This window comes from Oncorhynchus masou, chromosome 33, assembly GCF_036934945.1.
Source record: "Oncorhynchus masou masou isolate Uvic2021 chromosome 33, UVic_Omas_1.1, whole genome shotgun sequence".
Taxonomy (NCBI): domain Eukaryota; kingdom Metazoa; phylum Chordata; class Actinopteri; order Salmoniformes; family Salmonidae; genus Oncorhynchus; species Oncorhynchus masou.
Genome location: NC_088244.1, coordinates 23,373,355 through 23,385,738, shown reverse-complemented (window position 1 = coordinate 23,385,738; position 12,384 = coordinate 23,373,355). Strand labels below are relative to the sequence as shown.

The 12,384-nt window shown below is 41.8% G+C and overlaps 1 protein-coding gene across 2 annotated transcripts in view; it reads right to left on the bottom strand.

The window, feature by feature from the left end:
• The window catches only part of LOC135528058 (semaphorin-3B-like), a 98,686-nt gene that overhangs the window by 341 nt on the left and 85,961 nt on the right, over positions 1 to 12,384 (bottom strand). For both annotated transcript variants that reach the window (XM_064956827.1, XM_064956828.1), the window contains exons 7-18: positions 12,217 to 12,336; positions 11,659 to 11,801; positions 8,353 to 8,467; positions 8,105 to 8,174; positions 7,695 to 7,839; positions 6,063 to 6,282; positions 5,648 to 5,739; positions 5,486 to 5,527; positions 5,094 to 5,251; positions 4,720 to 4,775; positions 4,042 to 4,181; positions 1 to 3,868 (exon numbers count right to left, since the gene is read on the bottom strand). The exon at positions 1 to 3,868 is cut by the window's left edge and continues 341 nt beyond it. In XM_064956827.1, the coding sequence (XP_064812899.1) occupies positions 3,368 to 3,868; positions 4,042 to 4,181; positions 4,720 to 4,775; positions 5,094 to 5,251; positions 5,486 to 5,527; positions 5,648 to 5,739; positions 6,063 to 6,282; positions 7,695 to 7,839; positions 8,105 to 8,174; positions 8,353 to 8,467; positions 11,659 to 11,801; positions 12,217 to 12,336 (1,802 nt within the window). In that variant the 3' untranslated portion in view covers positions 1 to 3,367. The remainder of the gene's footprint in view (positions 3,869 to 4,041; positions 4,182 to 4,719; positions 4,776 to 5,093; positions 5,252 to 5,485; positions 5,528 to 5,647; positions 5,740 to 6,062; positions 6,283 to 7,694; positions 7,840 to 8,104; positions 8,175 to 8,352; positions 8,468 to 11,658; positions 11,802 to 12,216; positions 12,337 to 12,384) is intronic.

Sequence of the window (12,384 nt, the reverse complement as noted above, 5' to 3'; positions counted from 1 at the left end):
TTATGGTATTTTTGGGAGAATGTGTAGGCCTATGGTACAAATATAAGTGCTCTATTCAATCCGTATCACAGAAGTTCAGCGTTTCAGCGTGATTGAAATTTAAAGGCAGCTCAATCGGAAACTGCCTTAACATTTCTCGTGTGCAAACTCTACCGCTTCAGCAATACAGATTGAATAGAGCCCTTAGTCTCTACAAGAAAACAAAACATTCCTCCACATCATATTAGCTTATCTGCACACATAAATACATAGCATAACCATATTGACATTGTGCTTTCTCAACTCAGTCACACTTCTCAGAAGTAGCCCAAAGGCCGGCACATGAGTCGTTTCATCCTCCCATCCAAAGGGAATGTACACACTCCCATCCCCCTGGACCGGATCGTACATAAAACATTCTCCATTCAGGCTGCTAAGGCGCCCATTTTCTCCTTAACCCAATGTCATTGCGAGAAGGTAGAGAGAAAAAATAGGGAAAATATGCGTACTCACAATGAAACTCTATTTTCCACCATCATGATAGAGTAGCTAAATATTAGCACTAATATTTATATATTCCTTAATTCCATTATTTTCCTTTTAGATTTGTGTGTATTGTTGTGAATTGTGAGATACTGCTGCACTGTTGGAGCTAGAAACGCACGCATTTAGCTACACCCACAATAACATCTGCTAAATATGTTTATGTGACCAATACAATTTTATTTTATTTTATATTTGGATGTTGCGTATTGCTGCAACCTGATTGGCTGAACACGATATGCATCATCCAGGACTAGCATTAGCTACTGTAGCATGGTGGTGGAAAATGGTGTTTCATAAAGTATGCATATTTTCCCCATTTCTATCTGCTTTCTCACCATTAAGTCAAGTTAAGGATGAAATGTATACATTTGTAGCCTGAATGGAGAATGTTTGATGTACGAACAGGTCGACGTGGGACATGAGTGTACAGCCGGCTGCATTCCATTCCATTTGGACGGTAAGATGAAATGACTCAATATCGCCATCTGCAGGCCTTTGCGCTATCTCAAAGCGTATGTCCCAAATGGCACCCTATTCCCTACATAGTGCACTGCTTTTGACCCTGTAGGCCTTGGTCAAAAGCAGTGCACTTTAGGGAATAGGGTGCCATTTAGGGAGGCAGCCAAAGTCTCCAATGTCCATATGTAGCCACTAACATTGGTCATGCAATTAAAGAGCACAAAACTACAGTCCACTTAACTTATTTTCCTCAGTCATTCAAGAGTTAATAATGACATCTTTATAAAGCAGGTATAAATAACAGACAGGATTTAATACATCTAAACGCTCTCGTCGATTCCACTGGGATAAGGGAAAAAGTAAAAGCATGTTTTATTTTACAAAGCCACTTGTCTTTCACAACAGACTATATGTCAGTATATTGAATCACCACAGAAAGTCCTTGGACCAGGCCAGGTCTGTACATGGAAAAATCACTAGGTTGCGCTCTACTCACACCACTTCACAGAGGACAAACAGGTTTTGCTGAACACAAGGCAGCAACGGTATCCTGTGTAATTGACACACAGAGACTATCCTGTGTAATTGACACACAGAGACTATCCTGTGTAATTGACACACAGAGACTATCCTGTGTAATTGACACACAGAGACTATCCTGTGTAATTGACACACAGAGACTATCCTGTGTAATTGACACACAGAGACTATCCTGTGTAATTGACACACAGAGACTATCCTGTGTAATTGACACACAGAGACTATCCTGTGTAATTGACACACAGAGACTATCCTGTGTAATTGACACACAGAGACTATCCTGTGTAATTGACACACAGAGACTATCCTGTGTAATTGACACACAGAGACGGGCCTACAGAAAAAGCAGCAAGGAGGGGAGTTCTTATAATGTCTGTACTTTATCATTTTGTTTCATTGTACCTGATTATTGTCCATGAATTCAGACAAAACTGTCATTTTTTGCAATTCTTGGCACCTCAGTGGTGATATTTGTCTGAATGTGTTTATGATATATTGGACATATTACATAGCAGGGACCAGAAACACTCTTCAGCTCTCTTGCCAACACGCGCACGCACACATGCACACACACACGCACACACGCACACACACACGCACATGCACACATCTACATAAACAGTGTAAAAGAACAAAGTAGGTACCATTTAGAATAAAAATCAAGATGTTTTCACACATAAATATCATGCTTTTAGCCCAAAGATGGGATGTCGTATTTAAAGTCTACTATTCTTTCACAAGGCCTAATAATTCCACCCACATTGATGTTGTGCAGTCTGTCACTAGTACCATCTCAACTCCCACATGTAATTGTGTCAGCACACAACACAAGTCATTACAATCAGAAAATACACACAGGTCATTTAAATAAAAGACTAAATAAAACACAAGACATATTTCTCGTCACCCCATGAACATATATGTAGAATATCTTCCACTTGCTCTACCTTGTCAGCCATTTTGCAAAACAAAATCACAATAGAACCATTCTATTGATCCTGTACACTCTCTCTGCTTCAGAATCTACCCTCATTGTGAGTACTCTATATACACTGGAATGACAGTATAGTGCCTTCTCCAATCTGTAGTTGTTTGGACCAAAATGCTAAGAAGTATATCAAAGCCTAGCTCTACCACAAAGCACACGTCTACATTATGTTATCTTTGCATATAAAACACGTGAAATGTGATTATATCTATGTGGATCAATCTGCATTTGGAGTTATGTGTATTCTGTCTCGATCCCATTGTTTTTGTCCATCTCACGATTTGTCATCCACATCATCATCAAATTCATTGTCATCATGGGCTGTAAATGTGTGTATGTCTGTTTCCGTTCTGATATTCCAGTTACGAGCCAGTTGTATTTCCGTTGAGAGATTGAGTTACACACACTGAGCCATCCTTTAACTTGTCAGGCTGTCTGTCTGGCTGTCTGTCTGTCTGGCTGTCTGTCTGTCTGTCTGGCTGTCTGTCTGGCTGTCTGTTCAGTTTATTCTGCTGTGGTGAGGTCTCTATCAGAAGCTCTCCAGCAGAGTGCATACAAAGTGACTGACAGCTGGGGCAGATAGAATTAGGATGGGGTATTAATAGGAGGCAATACAAGCAAGGGGTGGTAGTCAGGGGTCATGGGTCAGGTGTCAGGGAAGAGTGAAGCATCATGGGGCAGTAGATAGTGGGGTGTCGGAAGGTAAATATTCACAAAGAAGGAGGTGCTGTGTGTGTGTGGTTGACCCCCTCCATAAGTCCTTGGTCTCTATCACTCTCTTTTCCTCCTCTTTTTTCCTCTCTCCCTAAATTCTGTCTGTATCAGTCCCTCTCCTTCTCCTCTCTCTGACTGTTGTTACTCCCCTGTGCTTCGCGGTGCTCGTGGGGATGGCTTCCCGTCGTGGGTTCGGCGGTTCCTCCCCTTGCGGATGTCCTGAAGATGCTTCCACTTCTTGTTAGGGGCCTGGACCACAGGGCCGAGGGGTGGGGCCTGTTTGGCAGGGGAAGCCGGGAAGCTCTTTTCTGATTGGGCATTCTTGCGTGCCCAGACCTGCTCACAGATCTGGTCCACGGTGCTAAGATTGGGGTGGTCCACCAGCTGCATGAAGTCCCGGTACCACATCTTCTGACTGGTGGAGGGTGGGCCGCCGCTACGGGGGTCCAATCGGAGGAGAGGGTCAGCGGGTGGAGAAGGGGAGGAGGAAGAGGAGGGTACGACCTCCAGTGTGATGTCCAGTAGGGTCTGGGTGAAGCCGTGCTCCATGGCATGGCACTGGTAGAGGCCCGTGTCTCGTTTCAGTACCCTCCTTACCAACAGTCCCCGCTCTGTGTGCAGGACACGGTCCTCTAGACGCAGCTGGATGATTAAAGCAACTGAAGATTAGAGCTTGAAACAGTCAATCTGAACCAAAAATCACTTTTAAAAAAATTATTGGAGGGGAAAGAGTTACTATTAATGACCTCTCGACTGTACAGCCGCTAACTGTAACTTTGCCTAGTAGTTTCATACCTCCCTCTATGTGCTCTCACCTCTTCCCTGGGGTTGTGGGGGTGTTTCTGGAAGGTCCAGGTCACTCTGGCCTGCAGGGATTTGGGGATACACTCCAGGAAGGTACTGCTCCCCTCCACTCCAAACAGCCTCCTCTCTGCCACGCGGTGCTTGTGGTGGTCTGTACCCCATCAGATAATGTGAGATTGCAATTTTATTCAACATTTATTTTACAGTCTTGAGGTTGACAACTTATTATTTCCAGTAGTGTAAGTAAATGTACATGGGTGTTAATATGCCACCCAAACTCTGAGATAATCACACAGACCTTTCCCTTTCTTGTGCAACACCCTCACTGAGCACATGATATGGCATAATTGTGTGATATCACCATGTCGTGCCATTTGGGTAATTTGTATAATAATTCATGTCATTGTGAGTGACAGAATGCTCTATTGTAGTCTGGGATGTAGGGGTGAGTGAGGTCAGGATGTGGCTTTGGCACGGGCCAAAGAGAGATTATGGCACAGAATCCCACTAATCACCCTGCCCTCTATGAGTGGGAGCATGGGAGAGGGAGTTAGATCCTGGTCACAGTGCGCTGAATGCTAACGTGAGATCAGTGTGTAACTAAAACTTTTCTGCAAATCTCCTATTGACATCAGCCTAATTTCTGTAAAAGTCTGAGTTGGGGAGTTACAGCAGAGTGAGAGTCTTACCTCCTGAACACAGGGTATTGGGGTCTCCATTCCTCACGTCCTGACGACGGAAACGCCTGGAAAACAAGAACAAAGTGAAGTGTTGATAGAACATAGTACAAAGTGTTGCTATGTCTGATCTCTTGTGATTATAATGACTAGGGTAGTAGTCCATTGGGGTATGTACACTAAGAGTAGGGTTGGGGAGTTTAGAGTTGACTGGGTAGAGGATCAGGTTTGGTGATGTTTACAGTTTTAAAGGTAGTGGGTAAGGTTGGAAAGGGTCCATTGTTGGGCCATTGTTGGGAAAATAGCATATACTGTAGGTTGTTTACTATCTGGTGTTGGGAAGATAGCATGTGAGGTTGTACGTTAGAATTTGGAAATTTGTGTACCGTTTGGTGTTGGGAAGGTAGCGGGTGCAAGAGGTGCCATCCCAGGCGCAGTATGGGTCTCTGGCCAGGCAGCACTCAGCACAGGCCTTCCCATAGACACTGCAGCGATGCAGAGGAACCTGGGCCAGACCTGTGTCTGAACCCACATACAGCTGTTGCTATGGGCAGAGAGAGAGAGATAGAGGAGCAATGTTAGTGACATACAGTCAAATGGACATGAAATATCTTGGAATTCATTTGGAGAGCTCGTACATTGGTGCCTATCCTTCTGATGTTAAGTTAGCTCTTAGCTCTTTTCTCATTTCAAATGTATTTTTGTATTTTCTCCCCCACCTTTCTATGCCCCTAAGAAGATGCTTAACAGATTCTTTAGAGGTAAGTATGTCTCTTACCCGCTTTGAGGAGATCTGCATGTTAATGATGGATGAGGCATCCTGCAGAGAAGAATTAATGGTTCATTATCCCACTCCTAAATATAAACATAACTATATACTTCCATAATATACTCAATAATGTATACATACAGAGGCAGCATGATGGATGGGTCCTCTCACCTTGAACACCTCTAGCTCTTCCAGTAGCAGGTCCTCCATGTTCTTCCAGCTCTCTTTAGGTACAGAGATCACCTTCAGCACGGTCCCTTTGTCTACAACACAGACAGGTTTCAGACTGGATCACACACTCTATCCCTGCTTACTATTCCATATCCACATGGCTCCTGTTATACATTCTACTTAGTATAACACACAGAAGTGCCAATGTGGGGAAAACAAAGCACACTTACACTGTTATCAGTATAAGTGTGTATAAGTGTGGATGCCAATCTGTTTCCGCTCTCTTGACAACTCCTAATGGAATTGTCATGCAAAATGTTTGGGTTGAAAATGACATGTTGACAGTTGGCAAGAGCACAAACAGATCTGGGACCAGGCTAAGCATAACGAGTAAGGGCTACATGTAAGTAGTTACCTGTGCCAATGAACATGACGTCATACTGCCCGTCGGCGGCGCCCACCCGGTCCACAGCGATCCGGGTGAAGCTGTAGTCGACGTTGGTCCTCAGGAAGACTGGTCGGCGGTTCAGGGGGTATACAGGGTTAAACATCAGAGGGTGGTGACGCGCAAACTGGATCACGTCGTCAGGGAAACCCTTGGTGGACTCGAAGCTGCCGAACGTCTTGCTGGGGCACTAAGGGGCCAAACAGAGTAACAGTACAGTGGTTATTGTTAGGTTATTGTGGTTATTATAAGATTATTATCAGGTTATTAGGGTTATTATAAGGTTATTATAAGGTTGTCGGGAGGTTAAAATGAGTTAAAACAGGCTGTAACAAACGTTACACATATAGGCCTATCTAAATGAAAAACAGTGAAAAACAGACATGGTCCACTAACTAAAGGTTAAAGGGGTAAAAGGTAATTCCTAGTCCAAACATTGTATGTAGAGAATATGCGTTTCTATGATCTATGAACTTAATGTTTATTATTTTCATTGACTGTCAAATGCTGTATCTTTAAAACTTCTCTAGGATAGGGGGCAGCATTTGGAATTATGGATGAAAAGCATGCCCAATTTCAACTGCCTGCTACTCATCCCCAGAAGATAAGATATGCATATTATTAGTAGATTTGGATAGAAAACACTCTGACGTTTCTAAAACTGTTTGAATCATGTCTGTGAGTATAACAGAACTTATGTAGCAGGTGAAACCCCGAGGACAAACCATTCAGATTTTTAATTTTTTTATGTCACCCTCTTTTCAATGAGTTTTCATTGGGATTCCAGATTTCTAAAGGACTTGCTTGCAGTTCCTACCGCTTCCACTGGATGTCACTAGTATTTAGAAATTGGTTGAGGTTATTCCTTTGTGTAATAAAGAAGTACGGCCATATTGAACAAGTGTCACTTCATGTGTACTGTTTGATAGAGGTACAAGACCAGAAAGCATGCTTGAGTTTGTTGTCTTCCTGTAGTGAACACAGATCATCCCGTCTTCAATTTTATCGATTATTTACTTTAAAAAATACCTAAAGTTGTATTACAAAAGTAGTTTGAAATGTTTTGGCAAAGTTTACAGGTAACTTTTGAGATATTTTGTCATCAACTTGCGCAAGTTGGAACCGGTGTTTTTCTGGATCAAACGCGCCAAATAAATGGACATTTTGGATATATATGGACGGAATTAATCGAACAAAAGGACCATTTGTGATGTTTATGGGACATATTGGAGTGCCAACAGAAGAAGCTTGTCAAAGGTAAGGCATGATTTATATTTTTATTTCTGAGTTTTGTGTCGCGCCTGCAGGGTTGAAATGTTTTCTCTCTTTTGTTTACGGAGGTGCTATGCTCAGATAACAGCATCGCTTGCTTTTATTGATCGAATGACTATGACTGTTCAGATCACCCAGCAGTGCTATTGGCAGAGTTAACTCCAGGTAAAGGTTGCAATTCTTCAGCCATTCCTGAACCTGTGACAAAAAATGATTTTGTGTCTTCGCAGCAAAACCTGCAGAGTTGGGGTGGATTTATTTTCTGTTCAGTGAATTGTGGAAACAACGGGTAGCCATCTTCGTTCAGTAAATTTCCACAGAGCTACGTACCATGCCAGGGCGTGGGTAGGGGACTTTGCCCTGGAAGGGGACCCACTGATAGTTTGGCCCCTCTTTGTGGGCGAAGGGCCCCAGGAAGGCCCTGCGGATGTCATTCATGGTGTAGATACACACAGCTGATCCCTTGAATACACTGCTGCTGGGAGGCAGGGGACGCACAGTTAGAGACAAGGCCTACTATTAAACACACTATCATAGTCAGGAACTACAGTAACACACAGGGTGGGAAGACACATGCGCACACACACACACACACACACACACACACACACACACACACACACACACACACACACACACACACACACACACACACACACACACACACACACACACACACACACACACACACACACACACACACAGAATAACTCAATACTTCGCCTTGTTTAAACTCTGACCTAGAGGTAGAGAAGACGGTGTAGACCAGAGGGTTCTTCCTGTCCCTGGTCTGCAGCAGGAATACGTCCCCTGTGGCAGGTACACAGGTCAGAGGTCAAAGGTCAGAGAAACACAAACATAACCTCCCGCTCTGTCCATTTAGCTCAGATGAATCTTCATTGGTTGTGTGTAGATATCCCCTGCCCAGATATAGCCTGGAGTGAGAGCTAGGATCAGATAACGAACTCAGACTTTAACGGTTACTTACGGAGCTCATCAAAGTAGGTGTCACTGCCGTCACTGCCTGGCACAGAACAGATGAGACGAGTCTTCAGGAAGGTGGTCCACTTATTGACCAGACTACGCTGGCCACCCATATCATTCTGCAACAACAAACCAAATAGACATTCTAGACCAATGTTATAAAGTCAAGATACCCGTAATAATATGTAACTGTTGTATGAACAATAATCATTGAACAATGTTGTATACAAAACATTGTCAATGACACAGTATACTGGATGTGTCCATCAGAGGCGAAGGAAAAGTTGTGAATGTATGGAATAGTATTAACTAGGGTATGGTATGGTACAGTATGATACAGTATGGTACAGTATGATTAAGTATGATACAGCATGGTACAGTATGATTAAGTATGATACAGCATGGTACAGTATGATTAAGTATGATACAGCATGGTACAGCATGATAAAGTATGGTACAGTATGGTACAGCATGATAAAGTATGGTACAGCATGATAAAGTATGGTACAGTATGGTACAGCATGATAAAGTATGGTACAGCATGGTACAGCATGATAAAGTATGGTACAGTATGGTACAGCATGATAAAGTATGGTACAGCATGATAAAGTATGGTACAGTATGGTACAGCATGATAAAGTATGGTACAGCATGGTACAGCATGATAAAGTATGGTACAGTATGATACAGTATGGTACAGTATGATACAGCATGATACAGTATGATACAGCATGATAAAGTATGGTGAAGTATGATAAAGTATGGGAAAGCATTATTAAGTATGGTACAGTATGATACAGTATGGTACAGTATGATTAAGTATGGTTCAGCATGATAAAGTATGGTACAGTATGATACAGTATGGTACAGTATGATACAGTATGGTACAGCATGGTACAGTATGGTACAGTATGATTAAGTATGGTACAGCATGATTAAGTATGGTAGAGTATGATTAAGTACGGTAGAGTATGATAAAGTATGGTACAGTATGATAAAGTATGGTACAGTATGAATAAGTATGGTACAGTATGATAAAGTATGGTACAGTATGGTACAGTGTGATACAGTATGGTACAGCATGATACAGTATGGTAGATGTGATTAAGTATGATACAGTATGGTACAGTGTGATACAGTATGATTAAGTATGGTACAGTATGGTAGAGTGTGATACAGCATGATTAAGTATGGTACAGTATGGCACAGTATGATACAGTATGATACGTATGATTAAGTATGGTGTAGTGTGGTACAGTATGATTAATTATGGTACAGTATGGTACAGTATGATTAAGTATGATATGTATGATTAAGTATGGTGTAGTGTGGTACAGTATGACTAAGTATGGTACAGTATGATTAAGTATGATGCAGTATGATTAAGTATGGTACAGTATGGTACAGTATGATACAGTATGATTAAGTATGGTGTAGTGTGGTACAGTATGACTAAGTATGGTACAGTATGATTAAGTATGATACAGTATGATTAAGTATGATACAGTATGATTAAGTATGGTACAGTATGATTAAGTATGGTGTAGTGTGGTACAGTATTACTAAGTATGATACAGTATAATTAAGTATGGTACAGTATGGTGCAGTCTGATACAGTATGATTAAGTATGGTGCAGTCTGATACAGTATGATTAAGTATGATAAAGTATGGTACAGTCTGATACAGTATGATTAAGTATGGTACAGTATGGTAGAGTATGATTAAGTATGATACTGTATGGTACAGTATGATTAAGTATGGTACAGTGTGGTACAGTATGATACAGTATGATTAAGTATGATAATGTATGGTGCAGTATGATTAAGTATGGTACAGTGTGGTACAGTATGGTACAGTATGATTAAGTATGGTACAGTACGGTAGAGTATGATTAAGTATGATACTGTATGGTACAGTATGATACAGTATGGTACAGTATGATACTGTATGGTAAAGTATGATACTGTATGGTACAGTATGATTAAGTATGATTAAGTATGGTACAGTATGATTAAGTATGGTACAGTATGGTAGAGTATGATTAAGTATGATACTGTATGGTACAGTATGATTAAGTATGATACTGTATGATACAGTATGATTAAGTATGATACTGTATGGTACAGTATGATACAGTATGGTACAGTGTGGTACTGTATGATACAGTATGGTACAGTGTGGTACTGTATGATACAGTATGGTACAGTGTGGTACTGTATGGTACAGTGTGATACAGTATGATGCAGTATGGTACAGTGTGATACAGTATGATACAGTATGGTACAGTGTGGTACAGTATGATACAGTATGGTACAGTGTGGTACAGTGTGGTACAGTATGATGCAGTATGGTACAGTGTGGTACTGTATGATACAGTATGGTACAGTATGATACTGTATGATACAGTATGGTACAGTGTGGTACAGTATGATACAGTATGGTACAGTGTGGTACTGTATGATACAGTATGGTACAGTATGATACTGTATGGTACAGTATGATACAGTATGGTACAGTGTGGTACTGTATGATACAGTATGGTACAGTGTGGTACAGTATGATGCAGTATGGTACAGTGTGGTACAGTATGATACAGTATGGTACAGTGTGGTACAGTATGATACAGTATGGTACAGTGTGGTACTGTATGATACAGTATGGTACTGTATGATACAGTATGGTACAGTATGATACTGTATGGTACTGTATGATACAGTATGGTACAGTGTGGTACAGTATGATACAGTATGGTACAGTGTGGTACTGTATGATACAGTATGGTACAGTATGATACTGTATGGTACAGTATGATACAGTATGGTACAGTGTGGTACTGTATGATACAGTATGGTACAGTGTGGTACAGTATGATGCAGTATGGTACAGTGTGGTACTGTATGATACAGTATGGTACAGTGTGGTACAGTATGATACAGTATGGTACAGTGTGGTACAGTATGATACAGTATGGTACAGTGTGGTACTGTATGATACAGTATGGTACAGTATGATACTGTATGGTACAGTATGATACAGTATGGTACAGTATGATACAGTATGGTACAGTGTGGTACTGTATGATACAGTATGGTACAGTATGATACTGTATGATACAGTATGGTACAGTGTGGTACAGTATGATACAGTATGGTACAGTATGATACTGTATGGTACAGTATGATACAGTATGGTACAGTGTTGTACTGTATGATACAGTGTGGTACAGTATGGTACAGTGTGGTACAGTATGGTACAGTGTGGTACAGTATGGTACAGTATGGTACAGTATCATCTGAGTGGCGTTCTCACCCTGCAGAGCTGTCCGATGCGGGAGTAGGTGGACTTCCCCAGTCCCTGAGCCTCCACCGCCGTCTCCCGGAAGAAGAAGAAGATCTTATCATCGTCTGGGTTCTCACTCTCTGGCACCCAGAACGAACCCACAAACTTAGGCTCTGGAGGAGAAAACACTGCATGTGTTATAATGCACTATAAGGCACAATAGGTATTATACATTCACTTATATGAGACATTATATGTGTGTGTGTGTCATAGAAAATGTTACCACTTGATACACACACAATCATACACAATTAGAGATACAAACTTGGTCTCGTAGGAATCGTGCTAATAGTATCAACAACACATACTTATATAGGCAGCTATACACCCATACTGACAAATAGTGCACACACTCAACACACACACACTCAACAGCCACACTCACAACACACACACACTCAACACACACACACTCAACAGCCACAATCACAACACACACACTCAGCACACACACACCCAACACATACACACACTCAACACACACACACACTCAACACACACAGACACTCAACACATACACACCCTCACCGTTGAGCCAGCGTGAGTCGTGTTGTTCAGTGCGGATGGATGGTCGTCCCCCCAGACTGCGGAAGATGGTGAAGTCTCGTCCCATGAGGTCTGTGGCCACACCCGCATACAGCTCATCACCTTAGAGACAGAAAGAGAGGGGGACAACATGAAGTTGCTACGCTATGA